Raw genomic sequence first — 19,564 nt, 5'->3', positions numbered from 1 at the left:
GTATTCAATATTACCCAGCAGCAAAGTCCTCCTACAGAATGGAGGCATTGTAAAGTTAAAGGACATTTTATAATATGTAGGGAAGCGCAAAAACTTCTTGTCCATTTCAAATGGTTGAAATTAGCAGACTTGCAATGTGTGAAAACATTTGTTTTCCTCTGCTTCACTTGTATTGCCGCCGAGATCATGGACCAATGCAACCAAAATAACTTCAGCATTTCACTATTTTAGCTTTTCATGTGATTCACACTTGTTGTCCAGGGATGAAGTCGATCATAGAATATGACCTTGCTGGATTGCACATATCCTGGAAGCAGTTACATTTCTGCAGGGGGCCAACTGCCTCAAACGTGAGGTAAGTTTGACGTCTGACAAGTCACTGACTGAAGGCATTGTGATTCAGTCCCAGTCTTTTACAGCACTTTACAAGAGGAGTTCGGGATATCTTCCATCAAATATTGATGCTAAATTCAAATTCCAATTTACAATAATAAAATAATTTCACATTCACCCAAATTCCAACTATTTGAAACAATAAAATAGACTATTAGGACCAGAACAAATCAATTCCGACATAATTGATTCATTTGTCATTGCCTCCCTATCCACTACCAATAGTTTGCTTCCTTAAAATAGAAGTCAAGATCCTGAGGGTGCAACAATTTATCCACTAGTCTCACAAGTCAGGAAGATCTCAATTTAAGTTGTTTACCTCTGTTGAACTCACTGATTTTCACAGATTCAGTGAAACTGTATCAATCAAAAATCACCACGTTCACAGGTGTAAACTTGATGCAATGCTGTGGAAATGAGAGTATGTACACTCCCTCATCATTCCTCACTTATTATTTTAGATTTTGCCAGAATGAAACTTTCCAGTTGGCCAGTGGTCCCAGTTTCTGGTCACCTCCTCCCTCCTCCATTTTCTTTTGTCTATCTCATCTCCGCAGCATCTCCATGGACAGTGAATGGGTTGGACTCATTGTTTAGCAGCCAGTCAAAGTGATCAGTGACAGTACTGTTCCTTGACCTTTAAGAGCACACGTCTCTGCCGCTCATGCTGTTCCTCCGATTGTGAATTCTGTCTCTGGAGATGCAGAATGGGCAGTGGGGAGGGAACCTGGATTTGCTGGAGCTGGCGTAGTGAGCACGGGAGGGACTGAATCTGTAGTTGAAGGACCTCACAGAGTCTGTCTCTCCCATACTCGCTGCACCTCCAGGCACAACTCTGCCTAGTTTCCTCTTCTCACTGATGTTTGCATTTTCTACTACTCAGCATTGCTTCAACTATAGAAGGTAGAAATGTATTTCAAATCGTGGAATTCCAAAATGAATTCCATCTGCCAGACAGTGCAGATTTCTCACCCCTGCACTTACTTTTCAATAGCTCTGTTATCTGCCCTAAACTTTAATATACCTTTTCCTCATTCTAAGTCCTCAATTTGTTGTTCTTTTTACAAATTCTTTTAATGTCTTAGTTCCCTCAACTGACTCTTCCATGTCTCTGTGACCTGATCTGTCCCTTTAATACACTGCTGTCTACCCCAGCTCTTTATTATCTCTGTTCACCGCACTCACTATTCAATATCTCTGCTCCCTGTATTAACTCCTTACTACCTGCGCACACTTTAATATCCCTGCTCTTTGCATTAATATTTCATTCCTGTGTCCTGCTCTGTCTTTAAAATCTTGGTTCCCTGCACCAATCCATTCATAGCACTCAAGCCTATACGAACTTTTAAATATTTTTTCCTCCCTGTACCATGAAGTGACACTTAACCATCTCTGTTCCAAGTTGCACATTTTTAACCCCAGTTCAACAATTTAACACTTCATGTTTAGTTCCCTACACTCAGTAAACAATTCCTGTCCTGCCTCCTTACTATACGCATTTTATTCACTCTTGAGTTTTTCTCTTCTCTGCACGTAATATAGAATATTTCAGTATTAATTCCAACTTTTCTGTTCCCTGTGTTAATCTCAATGTTTCCTTAATATTTCTAATCTAACTCCTGAGTGTCTCTGTTCACTAATCCAAAAACTCTGTTCCCTTACATGATGATGTGATATTGCCTTTACATTCACACACTTCTTATAAACTCAACTCCATTTATAAACTATTGAATAACTTTGATTGTTGTGCTAACATTATCACATTGCTGTATTGTGTATTATATCATTGGTATTATAATCTCCCATGTATTACTGTGACCTGTTCTCACTAGTCAATACTTAATTTCATGTACTAACACTCTATATCTCTGCTCTCTGTAATAACATTTCAATTTTCCTACTGCCAGTTCAATATCCTTAATATCTCATACGTATTTTCTAAGCTATAAAAAATATTGCAACCCTGTATGGTACTAATTATTTAATAACTCCAATGCATGTACGAACACTTTAATATTTTTATATCATGTAATAATTTGTTAATATGTCTATCCCATGTACTAATTTTAATATCTCATTCCATGCACCATCTTTAATAACCTGGTCCCCATGCTAAATCTTAAATATTATTATTCCCAGCACTAATGATTTAATATTTATGTTCTCAGTAATAACTCTTTAATATCACTATTCCCCACAGAAATTGTTTAATAACTCTTCCATCCAACAACGCTCCAGTATCCTTGCTCTCTTGAATATCTCTGCTCGGGCCAATAAATCTCTGCTCCCTGCACTGGGGTTTAATATCATTGTTGTATGTGCTAACACCTGAACACCTCTGTGCTTTCCTCTAAGTTTTTAATATTTTGTTTCCCTGTACTAATTTTCTGATTCCATACATCATTATTCACTATCTCAGTACCCTGTATGAATGATAGAAACCAGGACGCCATCTATTCTGTCTGACAGTGTACAACATTCTTGCATCATGCTGCTGTACCAGACTGTGCACAACATACACACATATTATTCCTATATCAAACAGTATATAACAGATGCAACCTACTCCATATCACACAGTACATAACAATCAGCCTACTCCTTTATTAGACTGCATGTAACAGTCATATCCTACCCCTATATCAATCAGTATATAACAGTCACATCCTAACCCTGCACTAGACAGTACATAACAGTCACATCCTACCACTGCAGACAGTATATAACAGTCACTTCCTATCCCTGCATCAGACAGTATATAACAGTCACATCCTCCCCCTGTACCAGACAGTATATAACAGTCATATCCTACCCCTGTATCAAACAGTATATAACAGTCACATCCTAACCCTGCACTAGACAGTACATAACAGTCACATCCTACCACTGCATCAGACAGTATATCACAGTCACTTCCTATCCCTGCATCAGACAGTATATAACAATCACATCCTCCCCCTGTACCAGACAGTATATAACAGTCACATCCTCCCCCTGTACCAGACAGTATATAACAGTCACATCCTAACCCTATATCAGACAGTATATAACAGTCACATCCTACCCCTGCATCAGACAGTATATAACAGTCACATCCTACTCCTGTATCAGACAGTATATAACAGTCACATCCTACTCCTGTATCAGACAGTAAATAAGAGTCACATCCTACTCCTTTATCAGACAGTATATAACAGTCATATCCTAACTCTATGTCAGACAGTATATAAGAGTCACATCCTAACCCTATATCAGAGAGTATATAACAGTCACATTCTACCACTGCATCAGATAGTGTATAACAATCATATCCTAACCCTATATAAGACAGTATGTAACAGTCACATCCTACCACTGCATCAGATAGTGTATAACAGACACATCCTAACCCTATATCAGACTTATGTAACAGTCACATCCTGACCCTATATCAGACAGTATGTGACAGTCACATCCGAATGTATATAACAGTCACATCTTAACCTATATCAGACAGCATATAACAGTCACATCCTATCCCTGCATCAGATAGTATATAACAGTCACATCCTATCCCTGTATCAGACAGTGTATAAGAGTCACATCCTAACCGCATATCAGATAATATGTAGCAGTTACATCCTACCCCTGTATCAGACAGTATATAACAGTCACATCCTTATCCTATATCAGACAGTATATAACAGTCACATCCTAACCCTATATCAGACAGTATGTAACAGTCACATCCTAACCCTATATCAGACAGTATGTAACAGTCACATCCTAACCCTGCATCAGACAGTATATAACAGTCACATCCTAACCCTATGTTAGACAGTATATAAGAGTCACATCATACCCCTGCATCAGACAGTACATAACAGTCACATCCTATCCCTGTATCAGACAGTATATAACAGTCACATCCTAACCCTGTATCAAACAGTATATAACAGTCACAGCATACCCCTGTATCAGACAGTATATAACAGTCACATCATACCCCTGTATCAGACAGTATATAACAGTCACAGCATACCCCTGTATCAGACAGTATATAACAGTCACATCCTACCCCTGTATCAGACAGTATATAACAGTCACATCATATCCCTTCATCAGACAGTATATAATAGTCACATCCTATGCAAGTATCAGACAGTAAATAAGAGTCACATCCTACCGCTGTATCAGACAGTACATAATAGTCACATCCTATTACTATATCAGGCAGTATATAACATTCACATCCTATCCCTGTATCAGATAGTATATAACGGTTACATCCTAATCCTATATCAGACAGTATATAACAGTCACATATACTGTCTGATGCAGGGGTAGGATGTGACTGTTATATACTGTCTGATGCAGGGATATGATAACAGTCACATCCTATCCCTGTACCAGACAGTATATGAGAGTCACATCCTACCACTATATCAGACAATATATAACAGTCACACCCTACCCCTGCATCAGACATTATATAACAGTACATCCTAACCCTATATCAGACAGTATATAACAGTCACATCATACCCCTGCATCAGACAATACATAACAGTCACTTCCTATCCAGCATCAGTCTATAACAGTCACATCCTATCCCTGCATCAGACAGTCTATAACAGTCACATCCTAACCCTGTACCAGACAGTATACAAGAGTCACATCCTACCCGTTTATCAGACAGCATATAACAGTCACATCCTAACCCTATATCAGACAGTATATAACAGTCACATCCTAACCTATATCAGAGAGTATATAACAGTAACATCCGACCCCTGCATCAGATATTATATAACAGTACATCCTAACCCTATATCAGACAGCATATAACAGTCACATCCTAATCCAGTATCAGACAGTATGTAACAGTCACATCCTAACCCTATATCAGACAGTACGTAACAGTCACATCCTAACCCTATATCAGACAGTATGTAACAGTCACATCCTAACCCTATATCAGACAGTACGTAACAGTCACATCATACCCCTGCATCAGGCAGTATATAACAGTCACATCCTATCCCTGTATCAGACAGTATATAACAGTCACAGCCTACCCCTGTATCAGACAGTATATAACAGTCACATCCTAACCCTATGTTAGACAGTATATAAGATTCACATCATACCCCTGCATCAGACAGTATATAACAGTCACATCCTATCCCTGTATCAGACAGTATATAACAGTCACATCCTAACCCTGTATCAGACAGTATATAACAGTCACAGCATACCCCTGTATCAGACAGTATATAACAGTCACATCATACCCCTGTATCAGACAGTATATAACAGTCACAGCCTACCCCTGTATCAGACAGTATATAACAGTCACATCATATCCCTTCATCAGACAGTATATAATAGTCACATCCTATGCAAGTATCAGACAGTAAATAAGAGTCACATCCTACCGCTGTATCAGACAGTACATAATAGTCACATCCTATTACTATATCAGGCAGTATATAACATTCACATCCTATCCCTGTATCAGATAGTATATAACGGTTACATCCTAATCCTATATCAGACAGTATATAACAGTCACATATACTGTCTGATGCAGGGGTAGGATGTGACTGTTATATACTGTCTGATGCAGGGATATGATAACAGTCACATCCTATCCCTGTACCAGACAGTATATGAGAGTCACATCCTACCACTATATCAGACAATATATAACAGTCACACCCTACCCCTGCATCAGACATTATATAACAGTACATCCTAACCCTATATCAGACAGCATATAACAGTCACATCCTAATCCAGTATCAGACAGTATGTAACAGTCACATCCTAACCCTATATCAGACAGTACGTAACAGTCACATCCTAACCCTATATCAGACAGTATGTAACAGTCACATCCTAACCCTATATCAGACAGTATATAACAGTCACATCATACCCCTGCATCAGACAGTATATAACAGTCACATCATACCCCTGCATCAGACAGTATATAACAGTCACATCCTATCCCTGCATCAGACAGTCTATAACAGTCACATCCTAACCCTGTACCAGACAGTATACAAGAGTCACATCCTACCCGTTTATCAGACAGCATATAACAGTCACATCCTAACCCTATATCAGACAGTATATAACAGTCACATCCTAACCTATATCAGAGAGTATATAACAGTCACATCCTAACCCTGTACCAGACAGTAATAAGAGTCACGTCCTACCCGTTTATCAGACAGCATATAACAGTCACATCCTAACCCTATATCAGACAGTATATAACAGTCACATCCTAACCTATATCAGAGAGTATATAACAGTAATATCCGACCCCTGCATCAGACAGTATATAACAGTCACATCCTATCCCTGTATCAGACAGTATATAACAGTCACATCCTAACCCTATATCAGACAGTATATAACAGTCTCATCTGACCCCTGCATCAGACAGTACATAACAGTCACATCCTAACCCTATATCAGACAGTATGCAACAGTCACATGCTAACCCTATATCAGACAGTATATAACAGTCACATCCTACTCCTGCATCAGACAGTTTTGTAACAGTCACATATACTGTTATACACTATCTGATGCAGTGGTAGGATGTGACTGTTATATACTGTCTGATAAAGGGTTAGCATGTGACTGTAATATACTGTCTGATACAGGGGTCGGATGTGACTCCTATATACTGTCTGGTACAGGGTTAGGATAAGTGTCACATGCTAACCCTTTATCAGACAGTATATAACAGTCACATCCTTCCACTGCATCAGATAGTGTATAACAGTCACATCCTAACCTATATCAGACAGTATATAACAGTCACATCCGACCCCTGCATCAGACATAATATAACAGTACATCCTAACCCTATATCAAACAGTATACAACAGTCACATCCCATCCCTGCATCACATAGTATATAACAGTCACATCCTATCCCTGTATCAGACAGTGTATAAGAGTCACATCCTAACCATATATCAGACAGTATCTAACAGTCACATCCTACCCCTGTATCAGACAGTATATAACAGTCACATTCTAATCCTATATCAGACAGTATAAAGCAATCACATCCTATTCCTGTATCAGACAGTATCTAACAGTCACATCCTAACCCTATATCAGACAGTATGTAACAGTCACATCCTAACCCTGTATCCGACAGAATGTAACAGTCACATGCTAATCCTATATCAGACAGTATATAAACGTCACATCCTACCCCTGCATCAGACAGTATATAACATTCACATCATACCCCTGCATCAGACATTATATGACAGTCACATCCTAACCGATATCAGACAGTTTGCAACAGTCACATCCTACTCCAGTATCAGATAGTGTAACAGTCACATCTAACTCTATATCAGACAGTATATAACAGTTACATCCTAACCCTATATCAGACAGTATATAACAGTCACATCCTACCCCATATCAGACAGTATATAACAGTCACATCCTAACCCTATATCAGACAGTATATAACAGTCACATCCTAACCTATATCAGAGAGTATATAACAGTAATATCCGACCCCTGCATCAGACAGTATATAACAGTCACATCCTATCCCTGTATCAGACAGTATATAACAGTCACATCCTAACCCTATATCAGACAGTATATAACAGTCTCATCTGACCCCTGCATCAGACAGTACATAACAGTCACATCCTAACCCTATATCAGATAGTATATAACAGTCACATCCTAACCCTATATCAGACAGTATGCAACAGTCACATGCTAACCCTATATCAGACAGTATATAACAGTCACATCCTACTCCTGCATCAGACAGTATATAACAGTCACATATACTGTTATACACTATCTGATGCAGTGGTAGGATGTGACTGTTATATACTGTCTGATAAAGGGTTAGCATGTGACTGTAATATACTGTCTGATACAGGGGTCGGATGTGACTCCTATATACTGTCTGGTACAGGGTTAGGATAAGTGTCACATCGTACCCCTTTATCAGACAGTATATAACAGTCACATCCGACACCGGTATCAGACAGTATATAACAGTCACATGCTAACCCTTTATCAGACAGTATATAACAGTCACATCCTACCACTGCATCAGATAGTGTATAACAGTCACATCCTAACCTATATCAGACAGTATATAACAGACACATCCGACCCCTGCATCAGACAGTATATAACAGTCACATCCTATCCCTGTATCAGACAGTGTATAAGAGTCACATCCTAACCATATATCAGACAGTATGTAACAGTCACATCCTACCCCTGTATCAGACAGTATATAACAGTCACATTCTAATCCTATATCAGACAGTATAAAGCAATCACATCCTATTCCTGTATCAGACAGTATATAACAGTCACATCCTAACCCTATATCAGACAGTATGTAACAGTCACATCCTAACCCTGTATCCGACAGTATGTAACAGTCACATGCTAACCCTATATCAGACAGTATATAAACGTCACATCCTACCCCTGCATCAGACAGTATATAACATTCACATCATACCCCTGCATCAGACATTATATGACAGTCACATCCTAACCGATATCAGACAGTTTGCAACAGTCACATCCTACTCCAGTATCAGATAGTGTAACAGTCACATCTAACTCTATATCAGACAGTATATAACAGTTACATCCTAACCCTATATCAGACAGTATATAACAGTCACATCCTACCCCTGTCTCAGATTGTATATAAATCACAGTTAGATTGAAGTCAACTGGACCTACCCATATATCAGACAATATATAAGAGTCACTTCCTACCTCTATATCAGACAGTATCTAACATACTCATATGCCACCCCTATATCAAACAGGACATAACAATCACAGTATGCAACAGTCACATCCTACCCCTGTATCAGGCAATATATAAGTCACATCCTACCCCTATATCAGACAATATATAACAGTCACACCCTACCCCTGCATCAGACAGTACATAACAGTCACTTCCTATCCTGCATCAGACAGTCTATAACAGTCACATCCTACCCGTTTATCAGACAGCATATAACAATCACATCCTAATCCTATATCAGACAGTATATAACAGTCACATCCTATCCCTGTACCAGACAGTATATAAGAGTCACATCCTACCCGTTTATCAGACAGCATATAACAGTCACATCCTAACCCTATATCAGACAGTATATAACAGTCACATCCTATCCCTGTATCAGACAGTATATAACAGTCACATCCTACCCCTATATCAGACAGTATATAACAGTCACATCCTACCCCTGTATCAGACAGTATATAACAGTCACATCCTAACCCTGCATCAGACAGTATATAACAGTCACATCCTAACCCTGTATCAGACAGTATATAACAGTCACATCCTACCCCTGTATCAGACAGTATATAACAGTCACATCCTAACCCTATATCAGACAGTATATAACAGTCACATCCTATCCCTGTATCAGACAGTATATAACAGTCACATCCTAACCGTGCACTAGACAGTATATAACAGTCACATCCTAACCCTATATCAGACAGTATATAACAGTCACATCCTACTCCTGTATCAGACAGTATATAACAGTCACATCCTCCCCCTGTACCAGACAGTATATAACAGTCACATCCTACCCCTGTATCAGACAGTATATAATAGTCACATCCTAACCCTCTACCAGACAGTATATAACATACCTACACCTTACCTGTAACACAGTATATAACATACTCACATCTTACCTATAACAGACAGTAAATAACACACTCATATCGTACCCCTGTATCAGACAATGTATAACAAATGCACATCCTACCCCTGCATCAGACAGTATATAACAGTCACATCCAACCCTGTATCAGACAGTATATAACAGCCACATCCTAACCCTGCATCAGACAGTATATAACAGTCACATCCTCCCCCTGTATCAGACAGTATATAACAGTCACATCCTAACCCTATATCAGACAGTATATAACAGTCACATCCTCCCCCTGTATCAGACAGTATATAACAGTCACATCCTAACCCTGCACTAGACAGTATATAACAGTCACATCATAACCCTATATCAGACAGTATATAATAGTCACATCCTAACCCTATATCAGACAGTATATAACAGTCACATCCTACCCCTGTATCAGACAGTATATAACAGTCACATCCTACCCCTGTATCAGACAGTGTATAACAGTCACATCCTACCCCTGTATCAGACAGTGTATAACATACCTACACCTTACCTGTAACACAGTATATAACATACTCACATCTTACCTATAACAGACAGTATATAACACACTCATATCGTACCCCTGTATCAGACAATGTATAACAAATGCACATCCTACCCCTGCATCAGACAGTATATAACAGTCACATCCTGCCCCCGTATCAGACCGTATATAATTCACAGCCTACCCCTGTATTAGACAGTATATAACATACCTACACCTTACCTGTAACACAGTATATAAACATACTCACATCTTACCTATAACAGACAGTGTATAACACCCTCATATTGTACCCCTGTACCAGACAATGTATAACAAATGCACATCCTATATCTATATTAGGCAGTGTATAACATTCTCACAGCTTACCTGCATCTGACAGTATATATCATATTCACATCCCATCCCTGTAAATTTTTGCCTTGTATTCAGACTGTTGTTAAAATATAGTTGACTTGTTGGAATAACACACAGAGCACAGTCCGAATCCTCTGATTGCTTGCCTGTGTCTCGCCCTGAACGATTCTGAGGGTGTTGCTTACCTTTGCGATCTGGACACACCAATTCAGAAGCAGCTGGGATCCTATATTATCCTTGTGCTCACGGACATAGTCCAGGAGGCAGCCATGGGGCATCAGCTGTGTGACCAACTGGATTGTGGGACTGAGACAAACACCCAAAAGTCGAACCAGATGTGGATGGTCCATACTGGCCATTATCAGAGCCTCCTGCAGGGGTAAAGTAAGAACAAACGCATAAACCATTGCACAGGAGGATATGTGGCGAAACAATATCTTTCCTGAATTTATGTGTACCATTCATTGGCAATTCTTACAGCAATACAGCCAGATTAACCAACACTGATTTCCCTTTGTCTCCCGCACTTGAACACCTTCAGACAGGGTTCATCCAATCCAAACCTTCCTATAAGTGGCTCAGTCCAGGTGTTCAGTGACTGCCAGCTCAGATCCAGTGCCTGGATATACAAGGGGAAAGGTGAATCCAGTTACTCAGAAGAAGCAGGCAAAAGGTCAAAGGCTTAAGACCACAGGACCAGGAAGAGGCAATTCGGCCCATTAAAGCTGCTTTCACATTCAGGATTAGAGTGCTGCTGGAAAAGCACAGCAGATCATGCAGCATCCGAGCAGCAGGAAAATCGACGTTTCAGGCAAAAACCCTTCATCAGGAATCCTGCTCCTCGGATTTTCCTGCTCCTCGGATGCTGCCTGACCTGCTGTGCTTTTCCAGCACCACTCTAATCTTGACTCTAATCTCCAGCATCTGCAGTACCCACTTCCGCCTGCTTTCCCATTCAGTCCAAGGAAGGATATATCTTCCACCAGACCTTTCCCATTTCTTTTTTTAACGGCCCAATATAGCATTTGTATTTGAAGTCCGGTTGTACTGTGCAAATGGAGCAGCCAGTTTGCACACAGCCAGCTCCTACAAAGACCAGTCCGATAATGAGGATATATTCTGTTTCATGTAATCCTGAAAGAGGCGTTAATATTAGCCAATGTTATCATCCAACAGGTCTGAATGTAAGTCTGACTCCCAGAGGAACAAGCAGATGGACGATTTTTTAAAAATTAATCTACTTTTCTAATCAACCTATTCAGAGACATAATTACACTCCTCTAGAGCAGGTGGGAACATCAACCTGGGTCTCTCGGTCAGGGGTAAGGACACTACTACTGTGCCACAAGAGGGCCCCTAAATGATCCCAGCAGGACTTGACCATGCAGTCTTCTGACAACAGGCACAATTAACACTGTAATCAGATGCCTTATCCATGAGGAGAAAGTGAGGTCTGCAGATGCTGGAGATCAGAGCTGGAAATGTGTTGCTGGAAAAGCGCAGCAGGTCAGGCAGCATCCAGGGAACAGGAGAATCGACGATTCGGGCATAGGCCCTTCTTCAGGAATGAGGAAAGTTTGTCCAGCAGGCTAAGATAAAAGGTAGGGAGGAGGGACTTGGGGGAGGGGCGTCGGAAATGTGATAGGTGGAAAGAGGTCAAGGTGAGGGTGATAGGTCAGACTGGGGTGGGGGCGGAGAGGTCGGGAAGAAGATTGCAGGTTAGGAAGGCGGTGCTGAATTCGATGGATTTGACTGAGACAGGGTGGGGGGAGGGGAAATGAGGAAACTGGTGAAATCTGAGTTCATCCCTTGTGGTTGGAACAATCCATCTTCCGCAACTACACTGGCCCCACCCCCCACCTTTTCCTCCGCTACATTGATGACTGTATCGGCGCCGCCTCGTGCTCCCACGAGGAGGTTGAACAGTTCATCCACTTCACCAACACCTTCCACCCCGACCTCAAATTCACCTGGACAGTCTCAGATTCCTCCCTCCCCTTCCTCGACCTTTCTATTTCTATCTCAGGCGACCGAATCAACACGGACATCTACTACAAACCGACCGACTCCCACAGCTACCTGGACTACACCTCCTCCCATCCTGCCCCCTGTAAAAACGCCATCCCATTCTCCCAATTCCTTCGACTCCGCCGCATCTGCTCCCAGGAGGACCAGTTCCAAAAACGCACAACCCAGATGGCCTCCTTCTTCAAGGACCGCAATTTCCCCCCCGACGTGGTCGACGATGCCCTCCACCGCATCTCTTCCACTTCCCGCTCCTCTGCCCTTGAGCCCCGCCCCTCCAACCGCCACCAGGACAGAACCCCACTGGTCCTCACCTACCACCCCACCAATCTCCATGTACAGCGCATCATCCGCCGTCATTTCCGCTACCTCCAAAGGGACCCCACCACCAAGGATATATTTCCCTCCCCTCCCCTATCAGCATTCCGTAAAGACCACTCCCTCCATGACTCCCTCGTCAGATCCACACCCCCCACCAACCCAACCTCCACTCCCGGCACCTTCCCCTGCGACCGCAGGAGGTGCAAGACTTGCGCCCACACCTCCCCCCTCACCTCCCTCCAAGGCCCCAAAGGAAACTTCCATATCCGCCACAGATTCACACACATCATCTATTGCATCCCCTGCACCCGATGTGGCCTCCTCTATATAGGGGAGACAGGCTGGCTACTTGCGGAGCGTTTCAGAGAACACCTCTGGGACACCCGGACCAACCAACCCAACCACCTCGTAGCCCAACACTTTAACTCCCCCTCCCACTCCACCAAGGACATGCAGGTCTTTGGACTCCTCCATCGTCAGACCACAACAAAACGACGGTTGGAGGAAGAACGCCTCATCTTCCGCCTAGGAACCCTCCAACCACAAGGGATGAACTCGGATTTCACCAGTTTCCTCATTTCCCCTCCCCCCACCCTGTCTCAGTCAAATCCATCGTATTCAGCACCGCCTTCCTAACCTGCAATCTTCTTCCCGACCTCTCCCCCCCCACCCCAGTCTGACCTATCACCCTCACCTTGACCTCTTTCCACCTATCACATTTCCGACGCCCCTCCCCCAAGTCCCTCCTCCCTACCTTTTATCTTAGCCTGCTGGACAAACTTTCCTCATTCCTGAAGAAGGGCTTATGCCCGAAACGTCGATTCTCCTGTTCCCTGGATGCTGCCTGACCTGCTGTGCTTTTCCAGCAACACATTTCCAGCTCTGGCTTATCCATGAGGTTATCATGCGACCAACTCAATAAGCAGATTGAATATATTAATTAAGAGTTAACAAGGTGTCAATTAGTCATACAAACATGGGGAACTAGAAACCAGCAAGCATTATGTGGTAAATTGAAATAAAGCCCTCACTAAAAGTGTGGACTTGGACTCTTGTTTAAATACTGTTATCTTTGATATATAACATTGGTTCAGTCAAAATGTAGAGTTTCAAGCTATGATTTCCCCCAGTACCTTGAAACTGAGCCAGAGGAACAATGGAGTACAATATGGACTTGGGTTAGTCCTTTCCCAAAAGAAGATGTGGCCTGAGCATCTCATTACTAATTAGAAGCAAGGTAAGAAAGAAAGTTTCTGATTTGAACGTGGGTGAAGATTTGGACAGATTCTTAACTTTTATTGCTAGATTTTATCAAAAAAAAAATGATGCATTAGCTGCTTATGAGGCATGGTCAGATTTTTACAAATTTAGAACGACTGAGTCGAGAACTATGGAAGTATGCATAATGGAATTCAGCAGGTTGTATGCAAGACTCCAAATTTTAATTTGGATTTTCCTGAATCCATGCTTGCAGTTAAGACCTTGGACTGTGCCAAAGTATCATGTTTGACAAGACTTCTATTTTATGATGGCAGTTGAATTTGTGGACAAAGGATGGGAACATGGAAACAAGTTCAGGGAAAGCCTTCCTTTCCAGTAGCAAAGAGGGCAATCAGTGACACAACTGAAAATGGAGAATACTGAGTTAACAAACTGATGGAAGCCATCTAGATACAGGTCACAGGTCACAAAAAAAGAATTGTACCTTAAAGAAATCAGGATAGAAATGTTATTGATTGGTTTGAGAAGTGAAGAATTTGGGGTTAAAAGAAGGCAATGACCTCTAAATGCTTAGGATTAAGTCAATTAATGTTTCGGATGTGATTCAAAGTACCATTTTGTATGTCAGTTAATTCAATTGGTTTGTGGTGCAGAGTGATACCAGCAGAATGAGTTCAATTCCCACAACGGCTGAGGTTACCATGGTTTCTCCTTCTCAACCCTTTGCCTTCCTGCAGGCATGGTGACCCTCAGGTTAAATCATCACCAGTCACTCTCTCTACGAGACAGGAGTCGTATGGTCCTCTGAGACTATGGTGACTTTACCTTCACACTTTGAACAATCCCACATCCCATATAATAGAATACTTGAAACTAAACATGAAACAGAAGAAGCAGAGGAGATCAATGGCGATGCGGTGCAAATAAGGGGCATTCTATTGGTCACAAGAAGATTCAGCCCAGTGATGAATGAGTATCAGAATGAATTGGTTGTCAATTGTGTAGTAATTAACAATAGATGCACATCTATTGCGTCTGGGATAAAGTGGCTGAAATAGGACCGAGACACTCTGGGTAATAAGGATCAGAACAGAGTTAGGGAATATGAGATTTCCATCAATTTCAGATTTGGGGATGACAACATACTAAAATCTTTTTAAAATGTGGCCATTTCTCGTAAAATTAATAATTTTATTTTCAGAAATATAGTGCCTGGTGAAACACTACTGTTGTTAACCACGTCTTTGACAAAGAAATCATAGATAAAACTAGACATAGAAAGCTATTGTATTTGGAAAATTTGCAATTTACAAAATCGGGACACTATTACACTTGTTTAATGGAACATAACATCTCCAATAAAGAAACGAATGAAGTGTTCCTAAAATTGGAGGTAGAAATTTGGAAGATAAAAAGTGAATTGTTTTAAAATAACACAAGCAATTTGCCTAACTGTCTTCAAAAAGGTTAAAAATGTCAGTAATGGATGCAGGAACAAGGATGGGGAGTCTGATAAACACATACAAGGAATAAGCGATCGATGGGAGATTTGTAAGAAATATCAAAGGACACCATCACAACCTACAGCAAGTCTAATGTGGTAATGGCTATGAATTTAAAGATATGGGATAAAGGAAAATACAGCTTCATATTACATTTTGTAGATTTGACAACTAGATTTTGCCAGTTGACAATCTGGTAAACATGAGAAAATAATTGAGATAATAAAAAAAGTGGATGAGAACTGGACTTGGACACCATAATTTCTCATGGAAAATGAGTGTTGGAGACGGGGGTGGGGCGGAGAATGGATTTTGCTAATAATGAATTAAATGATATAAGTTATGAATGTGAACATATCAATTATCAATGCAGTAGCAGAAAGCCCTTTTAGAGTCATAGAGATGTACAGCATGGAGACAGACCCTTCAGTCCAACCCGTCCATGCCGACCAGATATCCCAACCCAATCTAGTCCCACCTGCCAGCATCTGGCCCATATCCCTCCAAACTCTTCCCTATTCATATATCCATCCTGATGCATCTTAAATGTTGCAATTGTACCAGCCTCCACCACTTCCTCTGGTAGCTCATTCCATACCCATACCACCCTCTGAGTGAAACAGTTGCTCCTTAGGTCTCTTTTATATCTTTCCCCTCTCACCCTAAACCTAAGCCCGCTAGTTCTGGACTCCCCGACCCCAGGGAAAAGACTTTGCCTATTTACCCTATCCATGCCCCTCATAAATTTGTAAACCTGTATAAGGTCACCCTCAGCCAGGGAAAACAGCCCCAGCCTGTTCAGCCTCTCCCTATAGCTCAAATCCTCCAAACCTGGCAACATCCTTGTAAATCTTTTCTGAACCCTTTCAAGTTTCACAACATCTTTCCGGTAGGAAGGAGACCAGAATTGCACACAATATTCCAACAGTGGCCTTAACCATGGACAAACTGGGACAGAAATTTTGGCAGATCAACCAAACTGTAAATCATCATCTACATAGCACGGATCTGTTGCAGGATTGGAGGATATTGTTCAAATCAATTAGTTTTTGGGAGGAGTTCCTAAATGTCCATCAGTAATAAGTGATCACCTCCCAGGCGACCATTAATTCTCCTGCTCAGAGCATTTGAATGCACAGCATGCAGCCAGAAAGGTTTTCATTAAAACCAAAGTCTCTGATAGCATTTGATGATCTTTATGAAAGGAAGGTAAGGCCATAAGAAACCAGTTTAATTCAGGGAAACGTGGTTGATCATAAAAAAATAGAGGAGCATAAAGAATGGAGAGACCTGAGGAAAGTTTTCAGTCAAGACGTCAAAATATTTATTGTAAAAGATGGAACCAGACTGTTTGGGTCCACTCTTCAAGATTGCGTGGTATGGATTAAAGATTTGCAGATTCGGAAGTGGTTATCGAAACCAATGTGGTCAAGTGCCTTTCGTAACTCAATGTTACACAGCCTTGTGGATAAAACTGACAGTCTGGCTGATGGGCGGATAGGTCAGTTCAGATGGCCAATATGTCAAGGTAAAGTCACCATAGACCGCTCTCTCATTAGAGAGAGATAACTGGTGCTGGGTTAACCTGAGGGTCACCACACCTCAATTTGAGGGGAGAAGTTGAGAAAGACAGTCCTCGTGCTAACCTCAGTTGGGGCACTGCACCCATGCTGTTGCCGTTATTCTGCAGTGCAAGCCAGCATTCCGACCCATGGAGCTGACCTACTCCCTGGTCAATATAAGAGCATTGGTCGTGAAAGACAACTGCCAAAAGTGGGTAACAAAGTCAACCCACTGACTCAGAAAGGAATGTGCTACAATTTGGACTATGAAATATTTGTCCAAGATTCCTGAGGCAAACTACTGAACCAGAAAACAACAAAGAGATAAATCTCAGTAAAGGAAATTTCTTGTTGGACTGCATCTTTGAATCATTGATCCTCTGCTGCCTAATACATCCTCAGAGTAGAAGCTCCCAAATTCACTGCTGAGCTTCCACAAAGCATGGAGAATATTCAACAGTGAATCCCTGATCCCGTACCCTGATTTAGAAACATGACTGAAGCCATCAGAATACAGCCTGGTCTCTTGTCAAGCCTTGCTTTCTCCCTGGCGTGTTTGAGAACTTTACTGCACAAATACAAATTGTTGTGTTTGTGGAGGGAGGGTTAAGTTCAAGGACTTTACTCCATAATCTCAACTCTACCAAGTCACCTTGCTTTGGATCAGAAAGCTAAAACAGAAGGTGCTTATTTTCTGAGAAGATGTTTTCACGTCATGAAACCAAAGTCCTTTAATCCATAATGCAAATCTGGAATTTCATTTCTACACAAAGATTAAATCGCAACAATTTCGGAAAGTTTTCATACAATGATCCTGAAAAGAAATAATCTGACAGCCCACTTAACACTTCACTGCATCTGTGTTTAACCTGAATAAACCCAACAGAACATAGACCGAAGGTTTATATCACATTTAAATGCAATGTATTCCCAAGTTCATTCATAATTAAAAGCTACTCTCCAGAGTTCTCCTCAGCTGGACATCTGTGACACTCACAATATTATTCACTGTTGCATTCCTGTCACTGATGCTTGCTCTAGTTAACTGTTTCACTGTTGTTTTTCTTGCTTACAACCTGCATAATTTGTTTCAATTCGTGAGGTTGTCCAGTGTTGGCTGGGAGTGTGTTTTTATGTCATTTTCTGCATGCGCGCTTGTTTGTGTTTATGTATTAGCGATTCTGCATGTATTTGTGTGTGTATATCAGCGTGTGCATGTTTGTTTGTGCATCAGTTCCTGTGCAAAGTCTGTGTGCGTTATCTTGAGCTTGAAATCAATACTGTTACCTGCTCATTGAAATGTTAATCTGAAGTATCACTGACTGGACTTTTGCACATATGCTATCATATTGGACTGGTGTCTTCCCTCTCCTCATGTCAGGATCAGTGGGCTGCACGGTGGCACAGTGGTTAGCACTGCTGCCTCACAGCGCCAGAGACCCGGGTTTAATTCCCGACTCAGGCGACTGACTGTGTGGGGTTTGCACATTCTCCCTGTGTCTGCGTGGGTTTCCTCCGGGTGCTCCGGTTTCCTCCCACAGTCCAAAAGATGTGCAAGTCAGGTGAATTAGCCAAGCTAAATTGCCCGTAGTGTTAGGTAAGGGGTAAATGTAGGGGAATGGGTGGGTTACACTTCGGCGGTCGGTGTAGACTTGTTGGGCCGAAGGGCCTGTTTCCACACTAAGTAATCTAAACTAATCTAATCTAATCTAAACTGTGATATTTAATTTATATCAGTTTCATTCTAAAGACAGAGTGGCTATAAATGCTTGTGTGCATGTGTTTATATCACTTTAACTTCATATATATGTGACAGTTTTTACAGAATAAACAGTCTTTTTTTATTTTTGTGCTTTTAAATTTTGGACTGAAATGAGAAAGAACTGTATTAAAACCAGTGTTTTAAAGGATTGCTGTATGTTTTTAAAAGCAAGAACCTGACAC

General features: G+C 41.2%; 1 protein-coding gene across 4 annotated transcripts in view; it reads right to left on the bottom strand.

Annotated features, from left to right (window-relative positions):
• The window catches only part of LOC122551916 (receptor tyrosine-protein kinase erbB-4-like), a 1,076,277-nt gene that overhangs the window by 220,686 nt on the left and 836,027 nt on the right, over nt 1–19,564 (bottom strand). For all 4 annotated transcript variants that reach the window (XM_087988891.1, XM_087988893.1, XM_087988894.1 and 1 more), the window contains one exon: nt 11,175–11,360. In XM_087988891.1, coding sequence (XP_087845017.1) covers nt 11,175–11,360 — 186 coding nt within the window. The remainder of the gene's footprint in view (nt 1–11,174; nt 11,361–19,564) is intronic.

Source organism: Chiloscyllium plagiosum, unplaced genomic scaffold (genome assembly GCF_037043375.1).
Source record: "Chiloscyllium plagiosum isolate Xiang-an unplaced genomic scaffold, Cpla_swu_hap1 HiC_scaffold_7, whole genome shotgun sequence".
Taxonomy (NCBI): domain Eukaryota; kingdom Metazoa; phylum Chordata; class Chondrichthyes; order Orectolobiformes; family Hemiscylliidae; genus Chiloscyllium; species Chiloscyllium plagiosum.
This window is presented reverse-complemented; position numbering and strand designations above follow the sequence as displayed.